This window comes from Mobula hypostoma, chromosome 13 (assembly GCF_963921235.1).
Source record: "Mobula hypostoma chromosome 13, sMobHyp1.1, whole genome shotgun sequence".
NCBI lineage: Eukaryota > Metazoa > Chordata > Chondrichthyes > Myliobatiformes > Myliobatidae > Mobula > Mobula hypostoma.
This window is the reverse complement of record NC_086109.1, coordinates 93,777,853-93,805,774: the sequence shown is the minus strand read 5'-3', so window position 1 is coordinate 93,805,774 and position 27,922 is coordinate 93,777,853. Positions and strand designations below refer to the sequence as shown.

General features: G+C 46.0%; 1 protein-coding gene across 3 annotated transcripts in view; it reads right to left on the bottom strand.

Annotated features, from left to right (window-relative positions):
• Positions 1-27,922, bottom strand: part of LOC134355789 (A disintegrin and metalloproteinase with thrombospondin motifs 7) — a 203,747-nt gene that overhangs the window by 123,147 nt on the left and 52,678 nt on the right. For 2 of the 3 annotated variants that reach the window (XR_010020204.1, XM_063066203.1), the window contains exons 4-6: positions 20,204-20,400; positions 12,723-12,806; positions 8,133-8,257 (exon numbers count right to left, since the gene is read on the bottom strand). Coding sequence is in view for 2 of the 3 variants with exons in the window: in XM_063066203.1 (XP_062922273.1) it covers positions 8,133-8,257; positions 12,723-12,806; positions 20,204-20,400 (406 nt within the window). In the remaining variant the exon portion in view is untranslated. Of the gene's footprint in view, positions 1-8,132; positions 8,258-12,722; positions 12,807-20,203; positions 20,401-27,922 lie in introns of those variants that run through there. The other variant, XM_063066204.1, reaches the window with a different exon arrangement.

Here is a 27,922-nt window from a genome sequence, read left to right as displayed (position 1 = left end):
CCCACCCACTCACCCACAATCCTCTAATCCCAGGAGACACCGTCTTCTTTGGCCTCTGGTGGACTGTTATAGGCACTGGGCCTTCGACTTCCCCAGTGGACTCAGTGAGGTTTGCAGACTTAGGATTTTGACCATCGGGCCTCAATTTCTCGACTTCCATTTGATGTTCAGGCCTTGATCCGGACCCCTGATTGACCTTTGGCCTCTAGCGGACTGTTGGATTTGAAAATATTGGGCCTTCAACTTCCCCAGCAGACTCAGAAAGGTTTGCAGACCTGGAGCTCTGGCCAGCGGGCACTGAGTTCTGGAATTCGGATTGATGTTCAGGCTTCGATCCGAACCTCCGATCGACCTTTGGACTTCAATCTTACTCCTCTACCAACTCTACCTACCCTAAACTCACTCCTTATACTGATTTCCTGTCACATTGAACAGTCACCAGACCACAGCCCAACTAACAATAATCCATTACCAGTAGCCCAGCTGGTTTATCCCATAACCAGCAGCCCAACCGGTAATAATCCATGATAGACCCAGCTCATAAAATAAGTCATAACAAGCAAATTAACATTAACCTACAACCCGCATCTCAACCAACAGCAGGAAGTGAACTTGATACAATAGCACATAACCATCAGGTCAATTGAGGAAACACACATTACTTCATTAAGAATTTGAAGAGATTTAGTATGTCAACAAAAAACACTCCAAAACTTCTATAGATGTACCGTGGAGAGCATTCTGACAGGCTGCATCACTGTCTGGTATGGTGGGTGGGGTGCTACTGCACAGCACCGAAAGAAGCTGCAGAGGGTCCATCTTGGGTACTCGCCTACAAAGTACCCAGGACTTCTTCAAGGAGTGGTGTCTCAGAAAGGCAGTGTCCATTATTAAGGACCTCTAGCACCCAGGGCATGTCCTTTTCTCATTGTTACCATCAGGTAGGAGGTACAGAAGCCTGAAGGCACACACTCAGCGATTCAGGAACAACTTCTTCCCCTCTGACATCCAATTCCTAAATGGATATTGAACCCTTGGACACTGCCTCACTTTTTTAATATATGGTATTTCTGTTTTTGCATGATTTTTAATCTGTTCATTATACGTATACTGTAAATTATTTATATATTATTTTTTTCTTCTTCTTTTATATTATGTATTACATTGAACTGCTGCTGCTAAGTTAACAAATTTCACAACACATGCCGGTGATAACAAACCTGATTCTGATTCTGACAAGATGCTAGAGGAATTCAGCAGGCCAGGCAGCATGAATAGAAAAGAGTAAACAGTTGACATCTCCGGCTGAGACCCTTCATCAGAACTGGGTCTCGACCCAAAATGTCGACCGTTTACTCTTTTTCATTGATGGGATCTCCCCCTTGACCATCACCGATCTTTATCAACACACCACAGAAAGCATCCATTCCAAATGCATCACGACTTGGTATTACAACTGTTTTATCCGTGACCACAGGGAATGCAGAGATGTTGTGGACACAGCTCAGCTCTTCACCAGAACCAGCCTCCCCTCCGTGGACTCTGTCTGCACTTCTTGTTGCCTCAGTAAAGAAGCCAATGTAATCAAATACCCACCCCAGTCATTTTTCCCTCTCCCCCTTCCCATGGGGCAGAAGACACAAAAGCCTGAAAGCACATACCAACAGGCACAGGACATCTTCTGTCCAGCTGTTACAAGACTATTGAATGGTCCCCTAGTACGATATGGTCAACTCTACACCTCACTGTTAGGGCACATTCTGGAGTAAGTGTATATAGCAAACATTAATTTCACCAGCAACCAATCTTCAGATGGGAACATGGATTGCAGATTGAATTTAAAACACAGGTCAGAACAATGGCTGGGGTCAATTGCAAAGAAACACACCACTTCGACCTCAGGTGCCTGCATATGCATGAATGCAGCCTGGAGTTAGTACGATTAACATTCATTTTGGGTGTCTGGAGTGTGGGTGTGAAGAAGGCGGTGTGTGAAAACTATATGTAATTGAAAGGAAGCATTGTAGATACATTGTAACTATAGAATTGTCCTGCTGTTACCTTTGATCTTTAGCATATAAAAATGCCATGTAGTGTTGGGTCAGGCAGGCCCATGCTTCCAAGAGTGTCTGGAATGCTGAAAAAAATCACTTCTATATCCATTAGCTTCAGCGTCCCTCCGGTGACTCTGTTCACCGTTACAGCCTCAAAATGGCCTTGCACTTTACCTGCCTGCACTGCACGTTCCCTGTAACTGAAACACTTTATTCTGTATTCTGTTTTTGTTTTCCCCTTGTTCTATCTCAATGTACTGATGTAATGAATCGATCTGTATGAACAGCATATTAACAAGTTTTTCTTGCAACATGTGACAATAATGAACCAACTGACCAATTAACTCAAGGGAACCTGTACTGCTACCAAAGGCCTTTTAACATCCTGTCTTGAGGATGGGCTAGTTCCTATTTTTCAACTGTTCTTTATTCAGGCTCTTCTCTCTTAATAGTGTTCCAATTTTTTTTTACTTAAAATGCACTTTGTTATTTTTCTACGCTGTTCCTGTATTCAAAAAAGAACTATTGCCAAAGAAAATAAAATTACTCAGAAATAAGATGCTCCTCTGATGGTTTTAATTTGCTTTAGAAGTTCAGTCACCTGCAATTATTCCAGTGAATTAAACCCAATGCCATTCACGCGACCCAAATGAAATTCCATCATTCCCCTTGTTACTCTCCCCCTCCTTCACCCACACCATCTCCCCACCTCCTACACTCCTCCCACCACTGCTCCCATCTGCTCTCCCCACTCTCTTCTCTCATTCCTTCCTTCCCTCACAATAATCTGTAATCTGATGAAGGGTCTTGGCCCGAAACAATGACTGTCTCTTAATTTCATAGATGTTACCTGACCTGCTGAGTTGCTCCAGTATTCTGTGTGTGTTGCTCCGGATTTCCAGCGTCTGCAGACTTTCTCGTGTTTATCTATCTGTAATCTGTACTTCTACGTCACCTCTACCTATCACCTCCCAGCCACTGCTACTATTTCCATTGTTCTCTCCTCCGACCACTCCATTCACCTGGATCCACTCATCACCTGCTAGCATTGGCTCAGTCCTCTCCCTCCATCTCTTCACACCTGCCATCTCCGCTCTATCTTTTATGTCCAGATAGAGCATCTCGACCTGAAATGTCAACTGTCCATCTCCCATTCACAGATGCTGCCTGACCTGCTGAATTCCTCCAGCGGTACGTTTCTCACTCCCAAACTGAGGATAACTGTGGGACTTGCATGTGTCCAGGACACAAGAAGTGAGCAGAAAAATAAAACACTGTGGACACTACCCACCCAGCAAGCTCCCTTCTGGAAAGCGCTATGTGGTTATTAAAACAAAAACTTCACGCCATCTTCAAAGTTTCTTCCACCAGGCAGTTAATCTGATCAACCATTTTAGTTAGCTCACCCCCATCATTGCACAGTAAACACTTTAAACCACTGTTTCTAATGCTGTTTACATTGTAAATGCATGCTGGCATTTATGTATATTTTATTCCATATCTGTACTTTAACCTCTAACTTTGTTTACAAATTCTTTATTCTTTAGAGTATTTTGATGTTGTTTCTTCGTTGCATGTTGTGTCCTGACTAATACACTACAGCAATGTCCCAATACATGTAATTGAACAGTCACCATCATCATTATGTGCCGTGTCATATGACGTGGGCGGTCATGGTCTCATGATCGTGATTGTTCTTGGCAATTTTTTCTACAGAAGTACTTTGCCATTGCCTTTTTCTGGGCAGTGTCTTTACAAGACGGGCGACCCAGCCGTTATCAATACTCTTCAGAGATTATCTGCCTGGTGTCAGTGGCCGTATAACCCGGACTTGTGATAAGCAACACACACGAAATGTTGGTGGAATGCAGCAGGCCGGGCAGCATCAATAGGAAGAAGTACAGTCGACGTTTCGGGTCAAGACCCTACATCAGGACTTGTGATGTGCTCATACAACCATCCGCCACCTGCTCCCATGGCTTCTCATGACCTTGATCAGGTGGGAGGGGGGCTAAACAGGTGCTACACCTTGCCCAAGAGTGACCTACAGGTTAGTGGAGGGAAGGAGCACCTTACACCTCCTTTGGTAGAGATGATTCTCCATCCCACTGCCCTGTAAATGTACAGTATATGGGAAATAAAATTGATCCTTGATTAAGACTCTTCTTGTTCACACTTACTGTACAAGTTTGCACTTGGGTTAACTTCCTTCCTATTCCAACGGAAATCCTAAGGACCAAGCTAAGTCCCACTGCACAGAATTCCAACAGGCATAGGTCCTTACTCCCACAGTATAAAATAACCATGTGACGAGGAATAATAACATGATTAATTACTCCTAGAATGGTGGAATAAACCTTCCCATTGTCCCACAGCGTTCCCAATCCATACATTATCTTAATGCTGAATGTTGAAAGGTTCTGTCAGAGTCAGAGTGTAGACCTTGGCATGATTTATACGTACTTGCACATTCAGTCCAGAAGATCTATGCCTGCTTTTCCTGTTAGGATTAGACATTAGATAAACGATTTAATGAGCTATGTGTTGAAGTTGCTAACTGCCAGGGTAATAATCTACAGCTTCCTGAACTCCTGTCTGACTTTTGAACACTGACAGCATTATTGTTTGGAACATTGTCCTAACCATACGATGGAACCTTGCCTCCACTGAATCAGATAGTAACGACTCCTGTCCTGAGAGGGGCAGCACTGTAACATTAGTTCAATCGCGTTATAACACTACTGACCACGCGCCCCCCCCGATCAGTATTTATTTCCTGCCGCTGTCTGTAAGGAGTTTGTACGTTCTCCCCGTAACCACGGGGGTTTCCTCTGGGTGCTCCCGTTTCCTTCCACAGTCAATATACAATAGACAATACGTGCAGGAGTAGGCCATTCGGCCCTTTGAGCCAGCACCGCCATTCACTGTGATCATGGCTGATCATCCACTGTCAGTATCCAGTTCTTGCCTTATCCCCATAACCTTTGATTCCGCTATCTTTAAGAGCTCTATCCATCTCTTTTTTGAAAGCATCCAGAGACTTGGCCTCCACAGCCTTCTGGGGCAGAGCATTCCATATATCCACCACTCTCTGGGTGAAAAAGTTTTTCCTCAACTCCGTTCTAAATGGCCTACCCCTCATTCTTAAACTGTGGCCTCTGGTTCTGGACTCACCCATCAGCAGGAACATGCTTCCTGCCTCCAGTGTGTCCAATCCCTTAATAATCTTATATGTTTCAATAAGATCCCCTCTCAGCCTTCTAAATTCCAGAGTATACAAGCCCAGTCGCTCCAATCTTTCGACATATGACAGTCCCGCCATCCCGGGAATTAACCTTGTGAACCTATGCTGCACTCCCTCAATAGCAAGAATGTCCTTCCTCAAATCTGGAGACCAAAACTGCACACAGTACTCCAGGTGTGGTCTCACCAGGGCCCTGTAAAGCTGCAGAAGGACTTCTTTGCTCTTATACTCAATTCCCCTTGTTATGAAGGCCAGCATGCCATTAGCTTTTTTCACTGCCTGCTGTACTTGCATACTTGCTTTCAGTGACTGATGTACAAGAACACCTAGATCTCGTTGTGCTTCCCCTTTTCCTAACTTGACTCCATTTAGATAATAATCTGCCTTCCCGTTCTTACCATCAAAGTGGATAACCTCATATTTATCCACATTAAACTGCATCTGCCCACTCACTCAGCCTGTCCAAGTCACCCTGAATTCTCATAACCTCCTCCTCACATTTCACACTGCCTCCCAGCTTTGTGTCATTGGCAAATTTGCTAATGTTACTTTTAATTCCCTCATATAAATCATTAATATATATTGTAAACAGCTGCGGTCCCAGCACTGAACCCTGCGGTACCCCACTGGTCACAGCCTGCCATTCCAAAAGGGACCCATTAATCGCTACTCTTTATTTTCTGTCAGCCAGCCAATTTTCAATTCATGTCAGTACTCTGCCCCCAATACCATGTACCCTAATTTTGCCCACTAATCTCCTATGTGGGACTTTATCAAAGGCTTTCTGAAAGTCCAGGTACACTACATCCACTGGCTCTCCCTTGTCCAAAGATGTTCAGGCTTGGATTAGAGCAGGGATTCCCAACCCGGGGTCCATGGCATAGAAGAGGAACTGCAGGAACATATAGATAGAGTAGGTGCAGGAACTTATAGATTGGGTAGACTATAGGAATGTTTAGATAGGGTAGATTGCAGGAACATATAGATAGGGTAGACCACAGGAACATGGCTCCTCCGTAGACAGTTAAGTGCACCAAGTTCCTGGGGGTTCACACACGGACGACTTTACCTGGTCCCTTAATATCAGCTCCCCGAATAAGAAGGCACAACAGCGAGAGGAAATTGAGTAAAGTAAGGCTCCCCCCACATCTTAACTGAATTTTACAGGAGAACCATTGAGAGCGTCCTGACCAGTTGCATCTCATATCCATCTGCACTGGACTGGAAGTCCCTATGGAACACTATGAGAATGACCAAGAGGATCATAGGGGTCTCCCTACCATCTGTCGGGGACATTAAGGGGGCGTACGCAGGGCCCTTAGTATTATCAAGGATCTCACCCGTCCATCCAGCATCCTCTTTGACTTTCTACCAACAGATAGGAGACTCTGATTTATGAAAACAAGAACGGTCAGGATGAGAAACAATTTCTTCCCTCAGGCCATTAGACTTCTGAATTCCTTGTGCATTGCATTCAAAGTGTCACCAATAATTTGCACTCTACCCTACAATATTTAATTTATGCACTTTTTTTTGTTTATGTGTGCATAATTCATTTTTAGATTTAATTCTTATTTTCCAAAGTTTTTGTGTGTTATGTGTACTACTGTGCTTTACACCGTGGTCCAAAGAAACGTCTCATTTGACAGTATACATGTATGTAGTTAAATGACAATAAACTTGACTTTACTTTATCAAAGGTGAGTAAAATGAGAGGACAAAGATTGAAGGTCTGGCATAAAGGATTTAGACTGGGTCCCCAATCGATTAATGGTAGGGGTCCATGGCACAGAAAAGGTTGGGAACCACTGAGTAAGAGGGAATCTGAAGAGGACGTTCTTCACCCAGAGAGTGGTAAGCATCTGAAACTCTCTGCCAGAGAGAGGAGTGCAATCAGAATCAGAATCAGAACGGTTGGGAAAAGGGGAAGGGAGAGGGGAGGGAGCGGGAAGCACCAGAGAGACAATCTGTAATGACCTTGCCTGCACCCGTGCCACCCCCACCCTGACACTCCTTCTCAGCCATCTGCCCCACACCCCTCCCGCAGCGCTCCACCCTCACCATTCTCAATATCCTTTTGCTCCCGCCAGATTTACAACCTTGGTCCCTGCTCCAAGTTGATAAATACAGTACTGTCCAAAGTTCTTGGGCACCCTACACTGAAACATACAGTGAAATGTGTTGTTTGTTTTGACTAAGGATGTGTTGGAGCCATAGTATGCACACAGGAGAAGCGCTAGAAGGTGGAACGCTTTCAGATGGGTGCCCACTGGTCAGCATGGATGAGCTGGGCTGAATGGCCTGTGTGACTCTATGGAAATAGTGGCCAGGCAGCAACTGCCGGTCCAAGGTATTAAGAGGGCAGGATAACCTTCATCCCATCCAAAGGAAGCAGGCACAGTACATATCACAGTCTTAGCTGTCAGAATATTCCTGCAGTGTCTGTGAGGAGTTTGTATGTTCTCCCCGTGGCCGTGCTGGCTTCCTCCCAGTGCTCTGGTTTCCGTCCATGGATCAAAGACGTACCGGTTGGTTGGTTAATCCATCATTGTAAACCGTCCCGTGATTAGGCGAGGACTAAGTTGGGGGTTGCTGGTCAGTGTGGCTCAAAGAGCCAAAAGGGTCAGTCCCGTGCTGTATCTCAATAAACAGACAGAATAGATCGCAGGCATACTGTATGTCATGAAATTTGTTGTTTTGCAGCAGCATTACATTTAAGTACACAATAATAAAAACTATATGTTACAATAAATGCATATAGAAAAAGAAAATTAAATAAGTAGTGCAAAAAGAGAGGAAACAACACTGTGGTCACGTCTGTGATGCCCGCTTACCGAGTCAGCAGGAGGGCTACGTCATGGTGTGCTGGATGACTGTCACCTTTGAAGTTGATCTTCTTCTGCCACTTACAGAAGCTCCTCAGAGTGTTATCCGCGTGATGCGTTATCTTCAGGTCCTCCTGCCTCAGAGAGAGTGGAGAGCGTCAGCCAAACTGGCAAAGTGGGCCATCATTGTCGCATGGAACTTGCCACCACAGGGAACACCCAACCAGCCGGGAGTCGGGCAACATCTGTGGGGGTGGACGATGAGGACTGATCTCAACGTGTTGACCCACAACATCAACAATGCCTCCCCCTTCCCCCCCCCCACCCCCAGACGTTGGGTTCCTGCAGTAGATTGCTTGTTGCTCCACAGTCCAACACCTGCAGTCCAGATGGAGTAGATGGGTTGGGTAGTAAGGTGTAGATAAGCGGAGGTCTTCCAGGTTAGTTTGTTATTGATTGATTGATTGGTTGAGGTATGGTACAGAGTAGGCCCTTCCAGCTCTTCCAGCAACGCCACTTAGCAACCCCCGACATAACCCTAGCCTAATCACGGGACAATTTACAATGACCAGTTAACCTACCAACCTGCATACCTTTGGAATGTGGGAAGAAACCAGAGCACCCGGAGGAAACCACACCGTCACGGGGAGAATGTACAAACTTCTTGTAGATATCGGTGGGAATTGAACCTGGGTCACTGGTACTGTAAAGTCTTGTGCTAACCACTGGTTATGCTGACAGGTTACGCGAGGGATGGCCAACTGCAGCGTAATTTCGCGCAGAAACTGTTTGCACCGAGTGGCCTCTTGCCTGCACTCTCATTGCTGCCACAGTTGACAAAGTTTATTAACACAAGAGATTCTGCAGATGCTGGAAACCCAGAGCGACACACACAAAATGCTGGAGGAGCCCAGCAGGTCAGGCAGCTTCTATGGAGGGGATAAGCAGTTGATTTGCCATGCCGAAACCCTTCATCAGGACTGGAAAGGAAGGAGGAAGAAGCTAGAATAAGAAGGTGGGGTGGGAGGAGGGGGAAGGAGTACAAGTTGGCAGGTGACAGGTGAGACCAGGTGAGGGGGAAGGTGGGTGGGGTGGGGAGGAGGGGATGAAGGAAGAAGTTGGGAAGTAATATGTGGAAAAGATAAAGGGCTGAAAAAGGAGTCTGACAGGAGAGGAGAGTGGACGATGGAAGAAAGGGAAGGAGGAGGGGAAGCAGAGGGAAGATACAGGAAGGTAAGGAGAAGAGAAGGGGTGAGAAAGGAGCCAGAATTGGGAATGGAAAAAGAGTGGGGGGAAATTAGTTAAATCAATGTTCATGCCATCAGGTTGGAGGCTACCCAGACGGAATACGAGGTGTTGCTCCTCCAACCAGACAGTGGCCTCCTTAGGGCAGAAGAGGAGGCCATAGACCGACATGTCGGAATGGGATTGGGAAGTAGAATTGAAATGGGTGACCACCAGGAAATCCAGTGCTACCTTCACCCAACCCTGACTGTAATGTTCACTGACCAACGTATGTATTCCATATACGTCACTGTATTCCTGGAGGTTGTTATAGTTTGGGGGGGGTAGTGGTAGTGGGGATAAGCTCCCACTACCAATTAAATACTCCCACTGACGTGCGTCTCAAATAGCCTCTGACAACTAAGTCCAGCTCCTGGCGTTCACATGTGGCTTAGCCACTAAGCCCGGCAGAACTGTTTCTACAAACAGCAGAAGGGGCAAAGGCAGGTTACTGGCACCTTAAAACCAGCCGCTTCAGGCAGATAAGGCATCAGCTGTGGTTGACAGCTCATTTAGGAGAAGGAAAATTCTGATCTCAAACCTCTGCGGTCTTGAGGCTATACCCATTCAAGGGGAAGGCTTCGGAAGTAAACCCTGAGGGAAAAATCCGGAGCTGGAGTCCCTAAGGCAGTCCTATGTTGAGTTCAACGCTGACTGGCAACTCCTGTGACACTGTATCTGCCTCTGCTGTACTTTGGGATCATCAGGTGCATGCGCAGGGGCAGCCTGCTATAAGGACTCTCTATGTCACACTGCCCTGGCTTGCATCTCTAGACAGCTAGGACACAACAACCATGGTTGCCTCCGACCAACAGAGGTATCAGATTCCTGGACACTTTGAGAATTCTTTGACACCATGCCAAGTCTCAGAAAGGCAAACCCTTAACTTTGATGTGATGGTTATGTGCAAAAAGTACTGAGCTTCTCCTCAGAGTTGCCTACAGGTCCCTTTCATCACACTTCCCAAACCTGTCCATCACAAGAAAGAGGAACACAACTTAAACCTAAATCCCCACTTGTTTAATTTCTAGGTGACGATCCAACATTGATGGCTTCTAGTTTTACTCTCAAAGTCAAGGTTAAATTTATGATCAAAACGCATATACAGTACTGCGCAAAAGTCTTAGGTGCCCTAGATTTTTTATGTGGTATCAGATGGTGTGGTCTCCACAGAGCCCTGATTTCAACATCACCGAGCCTCTGGGATTACCTAGAGAGATGGCCAAGGTCTGCAGAAGAACTGTGGCAAGTTCTCCAAGATGTTTGGAACAATCTACCAGCCGGTCTTCTTATAAAACTACAAAAAACAGTGTACCTAAGAGAATTGATGCAGTTTTAAAGGCAAAGGGTGATCACACCAAATACTGATTTGATTTAGTTCTTTACTGTTTGCAGCTCTTTATAGTAATTTTACTGACATTCAAAAACTTTTCATTTCATTATCTTTGAAAGCATCTTCGCTTTACAGATTTTTTTACACGTGCCTAAGACTTTTGCATAGTTCTGTATGTCACCATATACTGCCTTGAAATTCATCTTTGCAGGTATTTACAAGAAAATAAAGAAATACAATAGAACTTATGAAAAATCTATACATAAAAGATTGACAAACATCCAATGTACAAAAGATAAACTGTGCAAATACCAAAACACTAAGAAAAGGAGTTGTAAAAAGCCCTTGAAAGTGAGTCTACAGGTTGTTGGTGAGTGAAGTTATCCAAGCCAGTTCAGGAGTCGGATGGTTGTAGGGTAATAACTGTTCCTGAAGCTGGTGGTGTGGGACCTGATGATTGAGGGGTAATAACTGTTCCTGAAGCTGGTGGTGTGGGACCTGATGGTTGAGGGGTAATAACTGTTCCTGAAGCTGGTGGTGTGGGACCTGATGGTTGAGGGGTAATAACTGTTCCTGAACCTGTGGTGTGGGACCTGATGGTTGAGGAGTAATAACTGTTCCTGAACCTGTGGTGTGGGACCTGATGGTTGTAGGGTAATAACTGTTCCTGAACCTGGTGGTGTGGGCCCTGATGGTTGTGGGGTAATAACTGTTCCTGAACCTGGTGGTGTGGGACCTGATGGTTGAAGGGTAATAACTGTTCCTGAACCTGGTGGTGTGGGACCTGATGGTTCTTGTACCCATTGCCCGCTGGTAGTAGCAAGAAGAGAGCATGGCCCGGATGGTGAAGGCTACATACAACCAACCTGAGAAACTGGACATTTTGATCAACTAAAAATTTCAGAAATGAAGGTACGGTCTGAAGTGAAACTTCAGCAAGATCTACAATATATCACCGAGACAACCACCACAAAGGGCTGTTAATAACAATAACAATGTGACTTTAATATACTGAAATGGCCAAGGTGCAAAAGGTGGAATTTCCTGTGGCTATTTGAATTCCACTTCCCGTTCCCATACCAATAAATCAGTCCAAGGGCTTCTCTATTGCCACAGTGAGGCACCACTCAGACTGGAGGAGCAACACTTCATATTCTGTCCGGGTGGTCTCTCACCTGAAAACATGAATATAGACTTCTCCAACTTCTGGTAATTTCTTCCCCTTCCCCCTTCTCTCTTTTCCCATTCCTCATTCTGGTTACCCTCTCATTCCTTCACTTCTCCTCACCTGGTGGCCCTCTTCCTCCCCTTTCTTCTTTGATCCACTCTCCTCTCCTCTTCTATCCGTTTCCTTCTTCTGCAGCCCTTTACTTCTTCTACCTAGCAGTTTTGTACTTCACCCCACTTCCCCCTCATCTGGCTTCACCTCTCACCTGCCAGTTTGTGCTCCTCCCCCTCCCCCCCCCACATCTTATTATTCTGCGTTCTTCCCCCTCTTTTCCAGTCCTGATGAAGAGTCTCGGCCCAAACTGTCGACTGTTTACCCCTCTCCATAGATGCTGCCTGACTGGCTGAATTCCCGAAACACCTTATGTGTGAGTTGATCCGGAGTTCCAGCCCCTGCAGAATCTCTTCTGTTTCTGAAACAGAGAGGATGTTTTCAATGTGCAAGAATTTTAGAATTAGAGATCCCTGCTTAAAGAAAAGGGCCATCCAGTTAATGCACTGGAATTCTCTTCCTCAGTGGGGAGTGGAAACAGGCTCTGAACACTTTTGAAACAATGGACAGATTCTTTAGAAATACTCCTGGTGAACAAGGGCCCAACTTGCTGAGTTCCTCCAACATTTTGCGTGTGTTACTGGGTGGCAGGTAGGGCCAATTAGATATCTTTTCTATTACACCACATTCAATACCAATCCCATGTGGACTGGACCCCCCCACCACTGACGACTCAATCAATCCATTGGCTCTGTCTACTCACCTCGTCCTCCTCCAACAGCACAAGCCGTACAATGATGATGTTAACAGAGTTCCCAATACTGGCATCACGGAACAGCCCAGCCACCTGTGGAGAGATGCGCCAAGAGCCAGTGAGAGAACAGCGCAGCCACGTATTACAGTGGGACAACGGTGACTTCCTACAGCACTCATTACATCCCAGGCACCTCCAAGACGAAAGACCAGACATGATGAGGTTGGCTTGGAGATGGATTTGTCAGCATAAAAACAAAATGCTGAGAGGTCTCACGGGGTCGGGCAGTATCGTTGGAGGGAAATGCACAATCGCCCAAGGATCCAAATGACGAAGTCAAACAGCACAGATGCAGGCCCCTCAGCCCAACATTATCATGCCAACCAAGGTGCCTTCCAAAACTGGTCCCATTTACCTGCATTCGGCCCAGGTCCAAAGTTCAAAGTTCAAAGTACAAAGTAAATTTATTATCAAAGTACATATTAGTTACCGCCTCTCAAAGTCCAACCTTAGATCCTCGTGCTGAGAGGTGGAAACAGGTAAGACTGGCCAACAGAGCTCTGGTGAAACTGTATAAGCCAGTTTCCTGTACAGTGGATACAATGGATTACAGAAACATTGATGAACCCCAACCGTACTATTGACTTTGGACAATGGAGATGGGGGGTCATCACTGGGCTGAGGTCCACTGAGAGCTAAGGACTCAAGAAGTAGACATATTTGTTACCACATACTGCCTTGAGGTACAGTGTCTTGCAGGCATTTGCAGGAAAAATACAATAGAAGCATAAAAAAAAACTGACAATCAACATGGAAAGGTCAAACTACATATAACAGAAATAGTACTGAGAACATGAATGGTAGAGTCCTTGAAAGGAGTCTATAGGTTGTACAGCCAGTTCATAGTAATGCTAATTGAAGTTATCCACGCCCATTCAGATGTCTGATAGTTGTAGTTTAATAACTGTTCCTGAGCCAGGTGGAGTGGGGCCTAAGGTTTCTGGGCCTCCTGCAGCAAGAAGAGAGCATGACCTGGACAGTGTGGGTTGTTGATGATAAACTCTTCCTATCTGCCAACCAGTCCAAATGTTGCAATTGTATGCAAGCTGTGTTTTCAGGTTCTTCAGCCTCAACTCGAACCCAGTTCAAGGTTCAAAGCAAATTTATTATCAAAGTACATACTAGTTGCCGCCTCTCAAAGTCCAACCCCAGATCCTCGTGGAAGCGGGTGATGCCGGCCATCAGAACTCTGGTGAAACTGTAGAGGCCAATCCCCTTTACAGTGGATACAATGGATTACAGAAACATTGATGAACTCCAACCATACCACTGACTTTGGACAATGGAAATGGTGCACCAACCAACTCCTCCAGTTTTCAGGGAGAGGTACAAAGTGACCCTCAGAGCCAGTTGTGTCCATCTGCAGGATGCCGGTCCACACGGCCATCTCTGGACAGCTGCTTTTTCCACTCTCAGGACAACAGGAAACATCTGGTTTCCTGGAATATTAGATCACCTCCATCCTTATTTATTTCCTCTTATTTTCAAAATCTATTCCTTCCCAGATACTTACCCAGCATGCAACAGTGATAGATGTCACAGCATTACTCGGCAACACACAGGAAGCGCTGGAGGAACTCAGCGGGTCAGGCAGCTTCTATGGAGGGGAAAGACCAGTTGAGATTTCAGGCTGAGACCCTTCATCAGGACTGGCCAGAATAAGAGGGGGGAGGGAGGGGGAGGACTACAAGCTGGCAGGGGATAGGTGAGACCAGGTGAGAGGGAAGGAGGATGAAGTGAGAAGATAAAGGAATCTAATGGAACCCTCCCTGATTCTGGGGAATTTTGTTAGATTATTGCTTTTTAAATTTTATTTTATTGAGATACAGCGCAGAATAGGCCCTTCGAGCCATGCCAACCAGCAATTCCCCGATATAACGCTAGCCTAATCACGGGACAATTTACAGTGACCAATTAACCTACGAACCGGTAAATCTTTGGATTGTGGGGGGAAATGGGAGCAGCAAGAGGAAACTCACGCGGTCTCGAGAGGAACATACAAACTCCTGACAGGCAGCAGTGGGAATCGAACCCGACTAACCACGACACCACTGTGCCATCCCTCGAACTACGTTGATGCACTGCTGTGATGAAATTATTTGGGCCGAGACCCTTCATCAGGACTGAAACTGTTTATTCCCCTTCACAGATGCTGCCTGACCTGCTGAGCTCCTCCAGCATTGTGTGTGTGTGTGTGTTGCTTAAAGATTTCCAGTGTCTACTGAATCTCTTGTGTTTATGATGCTTTTCACCGTTATTTGACACACGTGACAATAATAAACAAATGACTAATTAATTTTTTGAACCACAGGTGGTGGGTCCTTCCCTTGGAATTCATTTCCTTGCTGGAGGGTGCAGGCCCTCCCCAGATTATGGCAGGTTTCGTCCCTGTAAACTCCTCATGCCTGGACAGTCCTCAGTTTAGAAGTGTAGCTGCAAACTGCGTTCCCAGGTGGCACAAGATGCCCAAAACCTCTGGCAAATCCACCCCCATCCACCCTGCCGGACTCCGGAGGCTGGCTCATTCATACGGACCAGACACGTCGGGCGTTCATGAACTGGGAAAGACCTGTATCTGAATTGCTCCCATTGTCAAAGTTATCACCGGCCACTCTCAGGGTCCCTGGCTTTGCTCACCATTCCTCCCCGATCTGTAGCCTCCCGTTCGGCCACTCCTGGAATCTCCAGATTCCCTCTTGGCCGATCCCAGAACTTGATATCCAGTCTCAGAGCCCAGCCGTGTCCACGTCTTCAGCCCATCTCACAAGCTGAAATAGTCATGTCCCTGCACTGAAGCCATGAGCTGTAGCACAACAGGGTGTGTGTAGTGAGAAAACAATTGTGACTAGAGCCAAACCTTCCCCACAAATGACTTCAAGTATTTCAAGTGTTTAGTTTGAGAAGAGAGCGCTGAGCTACCTTTTTGAACTACTGCAGCTCAGCTGAAAGCTCTTCAGATGATTTAATGGATCTGATTTGGTAGACTGAGAGAATCTTTCCACCAGAACAATTATGTAGCAAGCAGGGCTTGTTGGTCTTAAACAGCTAAAATGGAACAGCTTTTCAAGTGACATTCTTTGAAGGAACATGAATAACAAACTTGGCTATTTTTGCCTTGTTTGCCAGTAAATCTTAATGGGTTGGAACACGGAAAATGAAGTCTGTGTGTTGGCAGAGTGCAGTTTGCATCCCCGAGACATACCATGGAACTTTGTAGCTAAATGAATTCCTCTGCAGTATAATGCAGCTTCTGGGAGCTGCAGTCTCCGTCGATATCGTGCCTCAGAATTAGACGATGTTAAAATTCATAGAGATGGCTTTGGGGTCTGGGAGGGGAGGTAGGGGTCAGTTTGGAGTTTAGAGACCTGAAGAAGATGGCGCCAGCAAACAAGCGAGCAAAGGCAACGTCCTTCAGACAGTTCTTGAAACTACGTCCTTTACTATTTCTTTCAGATATGATTCTACTACGAAACTGTGTGCAATGGGAACCCGTGATTTACATTTTGATAGTGTGTTTTCGAGCCGAATGAGCAATCTGGCGCTTTGCTGTTTCCGAGAGAGTTCAGTGAGGTGTTGAACAAAGTCTGGAGGTCAAGATGCCTGGAGAAGGGGCACGAGGCCATGTTTGACTCCATTTCTCACCAATTAAAGCATCGAGGAAGATTGAAATCGAGGACAAGACTGGAAGGCGTATGGGTGTTCAGCACCTGACTGATCTCTCTCTCCCTCTCGCTCGATGCTGCCAGAGTCTTGGGTCTTGCACAAGGTTTAATCGACGTGGCTTGTGGATTGGACTCTGTGTTCATGTTACGACGTCTTCCTGGTTTCTGGTCACTCATCTTTGTTACTACTTTGTGCAATTCTGATTGGGGCACACTGGCTCTGCAGTTGCATTCAACGAATGACACAATGCTACATTGAGTTGAACTGAACTGGGCTGGGTGTTCCTGAACTGTTTCGCTATCTTTGTGGTTTGATATTTTATATTCTGTGCTTTTCACTCTTTTTTTGCTGTTTTCTTGATTTGTTCTTTTGTCTTGCGTTTTGGGGGTTTGATACTTTTCTTGATGGTGCGCTTTGTTTCGTGGCTATCTATAGGATGACGAATCTTAGGGTTGTATACTGCATACATTGATAATAAATGTACTCTGAATCTCAGGGACAAGGATGTGGAGGATCTGCTCTACGATCTGCATTTGAAGCCAGTGACCTGGATGTAGTGATAAAGGACAGCTGTGGATGTTGGGCTGTCCCAGGTCAGTGGGTCCCAAGATTGGATATCCACGCGGGCAGGAAGCAAAGGAGGCACAAGGGCTGGTCAGTTGACACACCTGGAGTTCGGGTCCTGTCATCGGCTAGTTCAAGTGTCAATACCAAAGATCAAAGCTGAAAGGTCAATCAGAAATCGAGGCCCAATGGCCAAAGCCTGGAGGCCCCTAGGCCTGTGGTTGGAGGACTTCCCCTGTGTGTGGGTGAGTGCGGGGTAGGAAAGGGGCTTGTTTTGCTGTTGTGGTTTTGTTGATGGTGTGCTCTGCGCTGTTCTGCCAAGCTATGTTAGCACTGGGATGTGTGGCGACACTCGCGGGCAGCCCCCAGCGCATCCTTATGTAGTGTTGGTTTGTTAATACAAACGGCGCATTTCATTGTACATTAACGTGTAAGTGTGATATTTAATTCTGAGCCTGGATTTGACCAGAGGGACCACTGCAAATTGGCACAGCAAGCTTCCACAAAGAGTTTTTATGGAAAGGGTGCACTTCGCCTGTTTTGGTCATACATACTGAAGTGTGAGTATTGAGCAGGGGCCTCTTCCATTTCTCGTCCAGGCTCTGGGAGCTTTCACGTCTAACTGGGAGCACCAGTGTGTCTGTGTTGTAACGACCCATCCCAAAGTTAGCACTTCCCACAGGTCCTCCTTGTACTGTCAGCGTGAAGCACGATCTGAACTCACAAGAGAGCCAGCTAGTCAGGGGCAGGCTGGGCTTCCTTCCAAGAAATGGGGGCACGATGGTTTTATCCCTAACTTGTTAATCAAAGCTCTAAGTCCTGCAAAAAGCTGCAGTTTCTACAGATGTATTGTGGAGAGCACTGTGACTGGCTGCATCACCATCTGATATGGAGGCGCCAATGCAGAGGATTGGTAAAAGCTGCAGAGGGTTGTAAGCTGAGCCCGCTCCATCGTGGGCACTATCCCCTACCCCACCCCACCACCCCCGACAACATCTTCCAACAGGTAACGCCTCTCAGAGGCAGCATCCATCATTCATGATCCTCACCATCCAGGACATGCCCTCTTCTCGGCTCGAAACATCAAATATTTATTCGTCTCTGTGGATTTTGAGTTCCTCCAGCATTTTGTGCGTGAACTGCTCAAGGTTCCCGGCATCGGCAGAATCTCTTGGGTTTCAGATATGGAGAGGATGTTTCCCTTGTGTGAGAATCTGGAAATAGGGAGTACGATTTAACATCAGGTTTCACCAGAGTTAATAAGTTGGGGTTACTCTTTTTCTTGCAGAGTCATTGGGATTCTCTTGCTCAAAGGAGTGTGGAGGCAGCGACTCTGAATATTTCTGAAACGGTAGAAATACTCAGTGGCCACTTTATTGGGTACATCTGTTCATCTGCTTGTTAATGCAAATATGTAATCAGCCAATCATGTGGCAGCAACTCAATGCATAAAAGCATGCAGACATGGTCAAGAGATTCAGTTGTTGTTCAGACCAAACATCAGAATGGGGAAGAAATGTGAGGAAACCCACGCAGTCACAGGGAGAATGTAACAGTTTCTTACAGACAGTGGCGGGAGCTGAATCCCGATCTTACAGTGGAACCTCAATATGGCGGAGTGATTTTGAGCCGATCTGGCAATCTGGCACTTTGCTGTCTCCGAGGGTTTTCCGCAAGGCTATGACCAAAGCGTGCAGCACAGAGGCCAGAAAGACGGGAGGGAGGGAGTGGGCTCAAGATCGACTCCACCTCTCGCCGATCGAAGCACTGAGACAGATTTGGATCATCAAGGCGGGTGTGTTGGCAAGAGAATATTCTGCGTCATCTACCAGTCTCTCACTCACTGCCGCTGGAGAAAGTGTCTGCGTGTGGCCGTCTCTCAGTCGCTGCTCCTGAGGGAAGGTCCTGGTGTTCGAGTGGTCTCTCTGTCTGTAGACGGTGCCAGATCAAGGTTTGATCGATGCAGACGGTAGATTTGGACTCTCAGGTTTACGATGTGTCCGAGTTCTGGTCGCTCCTTTTTGTTACTACTTTTGGACGGTTTTAGAATTGGGGCAGCCTGTAGATAATGAACACTGAGCTGAACTGAACCGAAATATGCCTTTTGATTTTATGTTTTATATTCTTTATTTTTGCTGCTTTTTGTTGCTGTTTGTGTGATTTTTTTTTGCACATGTGCCAATTCCTGTAATCCTGACAATCACTATCTCACAAAAATATACAGTGGAATCCAGTCAATAGGGAGAATAGCCAAAGTTCCCTGGAAATAATTAAAAAGGTATAAAAAAGACAAACTACCATTTAACTGAGTAATAAATTATGTATCTAAATGAAACACAGAACAGATTAGAACACTACCAATACTACTACAGTACTATAAAACTGTGTATAAGTTTCCAATAGTTATCCATGGAGGAATTCAGTGTACACTGCTGTATTCTTCTGATTGACTGTAAATGAACAAAATCAGCGCAGACACCTAGTGCAGGTAATGGACTGCCTTCACACAGTGCTTACAATGACTGCTTCCTCCAGATCCCCACTTTTATTGTAACATTCAAGATGATTGTCTAATGTTTGCTGGGTCCTTTCCTTGGTCTCAAGGCACCAGTGGCATCAAGATGTCTGTCAAAGAACACACGAGTTGTTTGCTGAGTTAGCTGCACGAGGACAAAAGACCAAAGAGTTTATCTATCTCTGCGTGTCTCTCCCAATACTTGTAGATTGAACCCCTATTTACTGAGGCACCTTTCCCCTGGTTCTTCGCTCTTCACCTAGACCGAAGGATCAGTGACCAGCACAGACCCAGCGTGATTTCACAAGTCAGAACGTGGAGCTTCCCCAACAACAGCAGCAATCCAGTGGTGGCTGAGAATTGTGAGCCCTGAAGTCTTTGTGGGAACCCTTGTAACTTAGAAAGTAGTATTTTGTGTGGTTTATTTGCACTTTCTGTTTTATGATAATAAATTAGGCTTAAGTTACTTTGTTGTACCTGTATGCTCATTATCACATCTCCTGGACATTCAAATTGATTTGGGTATTTTGACTCTGATCAACCCAGCCCAATACACCTGGCTATTTTTTTCTATTAGTTTTTGTTCTTTAAGAGTTGTCCCAAATAAAAAGCTACCCTGATGAGCCAATGGCCCAATAAACCGGAATCCATTGTAGTTGGTAAGTGATTTGAAATGACAATTACTCACCATGTTCATGATGGTGAAGACGTAGGCCTCAATGCTTTGACTTCCATGATGCTCCACCATTTTAGTGTCTGCCACCACCAGCGTCTCCACCCACCTCTCCTTGCTGATCGACCGCTGTTTAATCCGTCTCTTGCGCTCTTGTTTCTTCTCCCACCTTTCCCGTTTCTTTTCCAAATGCTTCAAGTTCTTCAGGGAATCTGAACAAGTTCCAAAGAGGAACAGAGATTGGGATTTGACTTTGGCAATGCTCGACATCATTGGGATTCGTCAAGGAACAATCCCTCCCAACACCTTCTCCCCCACGTCAGGAACAATCCCTCCCAACACCTTCTCCCCCACGTCAGGAACAATCCCTCCCAACACCTTCTCCCCCATGTCAGGAACAATAACCCCCAACACTTTCACCTAACGTCAGGAACGATCCCTCTCAACACCTTCTCCCAACGTCAGGAACAATCCCTCCCAACACCTTCTCCCCCACGTCAGGAACAATCCCTCCCAACACCTTCTCCCCCACGTCACGAACAATCCCTCCCAACACCTTCTTCCCTATGTCAGGAACAATAACCCCCAACACCTTCTCCTAACGTCAGGAACAATCCCTCCCAACACCTTCTCCCCCACGTCAGGAACAATCCCTCCCAACACCTTCTCCCCCATGTCAGGAACAATAACCCCCAACACTTTCACCTAACGTCAGGAACGATCCCTCTCAACACCTTCTCCCAACGTCAGGAACAATCCCTCCCAACACCTTCACCCCCACGTCAGGAACAATCCCTTCCAACACCTTCTCCCCCACGTCACGAACAATCCCTCCCAACACCTTCTTCCCTATGTCAGGAACAATAACCCCCAACACCTTCTCCTAACGTCAGGAACAATCCCTCCCAACACCTTCTCCCCCACGTCAGGAACAATCCCTCCCAACACCTTCTCCCCCATGTCAGGAACAATAACCCCCAACACTTTCACTTAACGTCAGGAACGATCCCTCTCAACACCTTCTCCCAACGTCAGGAACAATCCCTCCCAACACCTTCTCCCCCACGTCAGGAACAACCCTTCCCAACACCTTCTCCCAACGTCAGGAACGATCCCTCCCAAAACCTTCTCCCCCACGTCAGGAACAATCCCTCCCAACACCTTCTCCCAACGTCAGGAACGATCCCTCCCGAAACCTTCTCCCAAAGTCAGGAACAATCCCTCCCAACACCTTCTCCCCCACGTCAGGAACAATCCCTCCCAACACCTTCTCCCAACGTCAGGAACAACCCTTCCAACACCTTCTCCCCCACGTCACGGACGATCCCTCCCAAAACCTTCTCCCAACGTCAGGAACGATCCTTCCCAACACCTTCACCCCCACGTCAGGAACAATCCCTCCCAACACCTTCTCCCCTACGCTATGAAGTCATGACACCTGTCTGCTAGCTCCATCAATCCATCTCAGCACCAAACTGAGTTCAAAAGTCAGGAAGTTATGTTGCAGCTTTATAAAACTGCAGTTAGGCTGCATCTGGAGTAGTGCAAACAATTCTGGTTGACCCAACATAGGAAGGATGCTGAGGGTCTGAAGAGGGTGCAGAAAGGTTTACCAGAATGTTGTCTTGAATAAAGCACAGGTGCTATCACAAACCGTTGGATGAGCTTGGGTTGTTTTCTCTGGAGTGGTGAATGCTGAGGGGAGATCTGATAGAGGTTTATAAGGTAATGAGAGGCACAGGTAGAGTAGACAGACAGTATCTTTTTCCCAGGGTTGAAATGTCTAAAACCAGAGGGATGTATTTAAGGGGAGAGGGGATCATTTGAAAGGAGACACGAAGGGCAAATTTTTTGAAAATGATGGGTGCCTGGAATGCGCTGCCTGGGTTGGTGATTGAGGCAGAAACATTGGGGACTTCTCAGAAACGTTTAGATAGGCACATGAATGTGAGGAAAGTCGAAGGATATGGACATTGTGCATGCGAAAAAGGTGGCCATTTGATTACTACTTTAATTGGTTCAGCACAACATTGTGGGCCGAAGGGCCTGTACTGTTCTGTTCTACAGTATATTCCTTCAGACTCCAACACTCAAACTAATTTCTACAGATATACTGTTAAAAGTATTCTGGCAGGTCGTATTATGGTCAGGAATGTACAGGAAGAAGCTGCAGAGAGTAGCGGATTTGGCCTAATACCGTACATCACGGGAACATCCCTTCCCACCAACAGTAGTACCTACAAGAGGCGCTGCCTCAAGAAGGCAACGTCCATCATCAAAGATCCCCACCATCTCCCTGCAGCTCCCATCAAACAGGAATGCAGATGTCTCAAGTCCCATACCATCAGGTTCAGTAACAGCCGCTTCCTTTCAGCCATCCGGTTCTTGCACCAACCAGCACAGCCCCAAACACTGGAGTTTACCAGCACCATGTCTGCTTTGCACTAAAATGGATATGGTTATTGTTTTGTTCTAGCTATTTTTATGACGACTTGATTTGTACTGCTGCCACAAAAACAACAAATTTTATGACAGTCAGTGATAATAAGGATGATTCTCAGACGGTGATGGGATTCAAATACATATTGCTGAATGAATAATCCAGCCCCGTGGTTTGGTCAGTGTTATTTTTGAAATACATGGCTGATTTTGAAGCAATTCCCCAAAACAAATTTACTTCAGTTATGTCTTTTCAGAGTCCTAACAGCCACAATGAGCTCACCCCTTCCTTAACTTACTGTACGCAGGGGACTGAAGCCCACAATGAGTGTGAAGTAAGGACAGAATTACTTCTGTCTGTACAGAAATAGAAAAACTTAATTGCCACTAGATCCGGCTCACTGTTGTCACTCTTTGCCTTTGATGTTTATTTTCCCTCTGTCTCTCAGAGTACTTTCAAAAACAAAATCACTATCACCCGCATAGGTCGTGAAATTTGTTATCTTTGCAGCAGTAGTACAATGAAATACATGATAATAGAGAAAAAAACGTGAACTACAGTAAGTATATATCTCAAACAGTTAAATTAAATAAGTAGTGCAAAAATAGAAATATAAAAGTAGTGAGGTAGTGTTCATGGGTTCAGTGTCCATTCAGAAATCAGATGGCAGAGGGGAAGAAGCTGTTCCTGAATCGTTGCATGTGTGTCTTCAGGCTCCTGTAGCTCCTCCCTGATGGTAAACAATGAGAATGGGGTATGCCTTGGGTGATGGGGACTCTTCTCACTGTTACCATCAGAAGCCTGAAGGCACACACTCAGCGATTCAGGAACAATTTCTTCCCCTCTTCCATCCGATCCCATGAACACAAGTTCATGTGTTAATATATATTATTTCTGTTCTTACACTATATTGCATCTTTTCAATATACAAATATATACTTACTGTAATTGATTTGTCTATTTCTTTCCTTTTTATATTATCATGTATTACATTGTACTATTGCCCCTAAGTTAACAAATTTCACGACACAGGCTGTGATATAAACCTGATACTGATGTATGTCACCTTTTTAAGGCATCACTCCTTCTCTTCCCTTTCACTTTATTTCTACTTCCTTTTTCCTGCTCCTCCCTCCTGTCTTCTCTTTCTCTCTCTCTCTCTCTCCTTATCCTTCCCTCTCTCCCCCTCTCCTCTGCTTTATCATTTCTAAATTCCTGTCTCCTCATCTCTTCCCTTTCTCATTTTTCGTTTCCTACATCTTCCTTCTCCTCTCTTCCTCACTCTCGCATGACCAGGTTCGGGAACAGTTGCTGCCCCTCAAACATCAGGCCCTTGAACAGAATGGGATCACTTCACTCATTCTACTTCTGGGTGTTCCCACAATGGAAGCTCTCATTTTAAGGACTCTATCTTGTTATTTCATGCTCGTTATTTATTGCTGTTTATTTATATTTGCATTTGCACAGTTGGTTGTCCATTGATCCTGTTTACACTAAATTTCCATAGATTTGCTAAATATGCCTTCAGGAAAAAGAACCTCAGGGTTGTACGTGGTGACACATGCATACTCTGATAATAAAATTTACTTTGAACCCTCTCCCTCCCTTTCTCATCTGTTTTCTTTCTCCTTCTCGCGAGTCTTTCTCTGATTTTCTATTCCCTTATCTCTCTCTCTCTTCCCCCTCTCCCCTCTCCCTCCCTCCCTCCTTCTCTCCTTTTCCTTTCAGCTAGGATTCTGGAAACCTTCATAAAAATAGCATTAAAATAGTTTTTAAAAGATTTTACATCAATAACACTTCACAAAAGTAAAAACATGTGACTCTATAATTAACTCATGGAACCACACCAGCACCACTCCTGGCAGGAGGATTTAATTACAGCCTTGATACATACCATGCACATATCTGAACATGCACATCTCGTGCCTATTCTAAACGTTCACCATAAACTTGTCACAGTGTGGGAGAAATAAAAATAGAATAGATGTTTCATTTCTTGGGAAAGAAAACAGATCTGGCAGCCAGAAGTAGGAGGAAGCTGTGATCTTTTCCGACAGACACCTCACACTATCCCAGCAACACACATAAAAGTTGCCAGGCAGCATCTCTCGGAAGAGGTACAGTCGATGTTTCAGGCCGAGATCCTTCGTCAGGACTAACTGAAAGAAGAGCTAGTAAGAGATTTGAAAGTAGGAGGGGGAGGGGGAGGGTTTTGGATCTTCCCCTCCCCCTCCTACTTTCAAATCTCTTACTAGCTCTTCTTTCAGTTAGTCCTGACGAAGGGTCTCGGCCTGAAACATCGACTGTACCTCTTCCTATAGATGCTGCCTGGTCTTCTGCGTTCACTAGCAACTTTGATGTGTGTTGCTTGAATTTCCAGCATCTGCAGAATTTCCTCGTGTTCACACTATCCCAGATGGGTTCTGGGATCACATACCAGTTTTAGGCTTTGGAAAATTTTCCATAAAAATCCTGAACTAGTTCATTTTAGATCTGTGCAAACAGCAATGATTAAAAACACTGGAATTTAAGCAACAGTAGTGTTTGATAAGACTGAAACAATAAAGGAGATGAGATAGACCAGACTTTATGGGAAGGAAAAGAGGAATGGGGGGAAGGGGGGAGTGAGGGGGAGAGAGGGGCAGAGAAAGGGGGAGAGGGGGAGAAGGGGAGAGGGAGGGAGAGGGGGAGAGAAGGGGAGAGGGAGAGAGAAGGGGAGAGGGAGAGAGGGTGAGATGGAGGAGGGGAGAGATGGAGGAGGGGAGAGATGGAGGAGGGGAGAGATGGAGGAGGGGAGAGAGGGAAGGGGAGAGAGGGAAGGGGAGAGAGGGAAGGGGAGAGAGGGAAGGGGAGAGAGGGAAGGGGAGAGAGGGAAGGGGAGGGGAAGGGGGAGGGGGAGGGGGAAGGGGAGGGGGAAGGGGAGGGGGAAGGGGAGGGGGAAGGGGAGGGGGAAGGGGAGGGGGAGTGGTGGAGAGGGGTTGAGAGGGGGAAGGGGAAAGAAGTGCAGAGGGGTGGAAGGGGAAAAGAGGGGGAAGGGAGAAGGGGAGAGAGGCAGGAGAGAAGGGGAGAGGGAGGAGGAAAGAGGGGAGCAGATAGAGGGAAGGGGAGAGGGGAGAAGGGAGGGGTTGGGGTGTAGAGGGTGGAGAGGGGTTGAGAGGGGGAAGGGAAAAGAAGTGGGAAGAGGGGAGGAAGGGGGAAGAGGGGGCAAAAGGGAGGGAAGAAGAGGGGAGGAGGGGGAGATGGGGTTGAGAGGGATGGAGAGGGGTAAGGGGAAAGAAGTGGGTAGAGGGGACGAAGGGGGAAAGGGGAAGATGGAGGAAAGTGGGGGAGGGGAGGAGAGAGGAGGGAGAGAGGCAGGGAGGGGTGAGAGACGGGGTAGAGAGAGAGAGAGCAAGGTAGAGAAACAGACAGAGAAAAACAAAGAGAGGAAGAGGGAACAGAGATACAGAGAGAAAGACAGACAGAGAGAGGAGAGACAGAGGGAAAGAAAGAAAATTTTAAAAAGAGACACAGAGAGAGCACAACAGCTGGAGATGAAGTAGAAAACAAGAGACAATAAAGAAGAAAAGGGGGACCTCCAGCACCCAGGGCATGCCCTTTTTTCACTGTTACTATCAGGTAGGAGATACAGAAGCCCGAAGGCACACACTCAGTGATTCAGGGAACAGCTGCTTCCCCTCTGCCATCCGATTCCTAAATAGACATTGAACCCATGGACACTACCTCACTTTTTTTAACATACAGTGTTTCTGTTTTTTGCACATTTTTTAATCTATTCAATATACATATACTGTATTTGATGTACTTATTTATTTATTATTATTTTTTTCTCTACTATATATGTATTGCATTGAACTGCTGCTGCTAAATTAACAAATTTCATGTCACATGCCGGTGATAATAAAACCTGATTCTGATTTTGATATTAGACCTAAGCACAGGAGCAGCCATTGTCTTATTGAAAGGAAGGGTAAGACTGAGCAGCTCAAAAGCTCTTATGTTTTTGTGGCAGAGGTTCAGTTAAGTACAAAAACAAGGTTACTTTGACAAATTTCCCACAGAGACCAAGGACCTGACAGCCCTATCCCTAAATTTGGAGTGTGATATTAAATCTCCCCCCACCCCTCCCCCATCATGGTGGTGGTGACATCTACTGACAGTCATTGGTACTGCAGAGATCTTCTCAGAGAGATTGAAGCTGGAACCTCTTAGTTGATGGGGCCTGAGGCCTGGGCCTGGCCATACGCAGCTCCAGGCATTCCAGGCCAAGGGTCTGCTGTTGAGCCGACTGCCCGCACCTATTCCAGAGTTACATCTGTGCCCGTGTGCCCCGGGAGAAGGGGCATGCAGCGTCTTCAGCTCTAACAGGGGCTTTCCGGGAGCAGTGGGCAGCACAGGGGCTCGAGTGCATTCTGGAGAGAGGTGACTGCGTTATAATCTGAAGCTATTGACTGTAAATAGGGTGAATAGGGGAAAACTCCAGTTCACTAATAAGAACCCAGTCCTGAAGAAGGGTCACAGCCTGAAACGTTGACCGTCTGTTCATTTCCATGGATGTACTGCCTGACCTGTCGAGTTCCTCCAGCATTTTGTGTCTGCTACAATACAGCACCATCCAGGTCCTTCAGCTCAAGGTGTTAACTATATAACCATATAACAATTACAGCACGGAAATAGGCCATCTCAGCCCTTCTAGTCCATGCTGAACGCTTACTCTCACCTAGTCCCACCGACCTGCACTCAGCCCATAACCCTCCATTCCTTTCCTGTCCATATAGCTATCCAATTTAACTTTAAATGACATCGAACCTGCCTCAACCACTTCTGTTGGAAGCTTGTTCCACACAGCTCCCACTCTCTGAGTAAAGAAGTTCCCCCTCATGTTACCCCTAAACTTTTGCCCTTTAACTCTCAACTCATGTCCTCTTGTTTGAATCTCCCCTACTCTCAATGGAAAAAGCCTATCCACGTCAACTCTATCTATCCCCCTCATAATTTTAAATACCTCTATCAAGTCCCCCCTCAACCTTCTTCGCTCCAAAGAATAAAGACACAACTTGTTCAACCTTTCTCTGTAACTTAGGCGCTGAAACCCAGGTAACATTCTAGTAAACCTTCTCTGTACTCGCTCTATTTTGTTGACATCTTTCCTATAATTTGGTGACCAAAACTGTACACAATACTCCAAATTTGGCCTTACCAATGCCTTGTACAATTTTAACATTATACTCCAACTCCTATACTCAATGCCCTGATTTATAAAGGCCAGCATACCAAAAGCTTTCTTCACCACC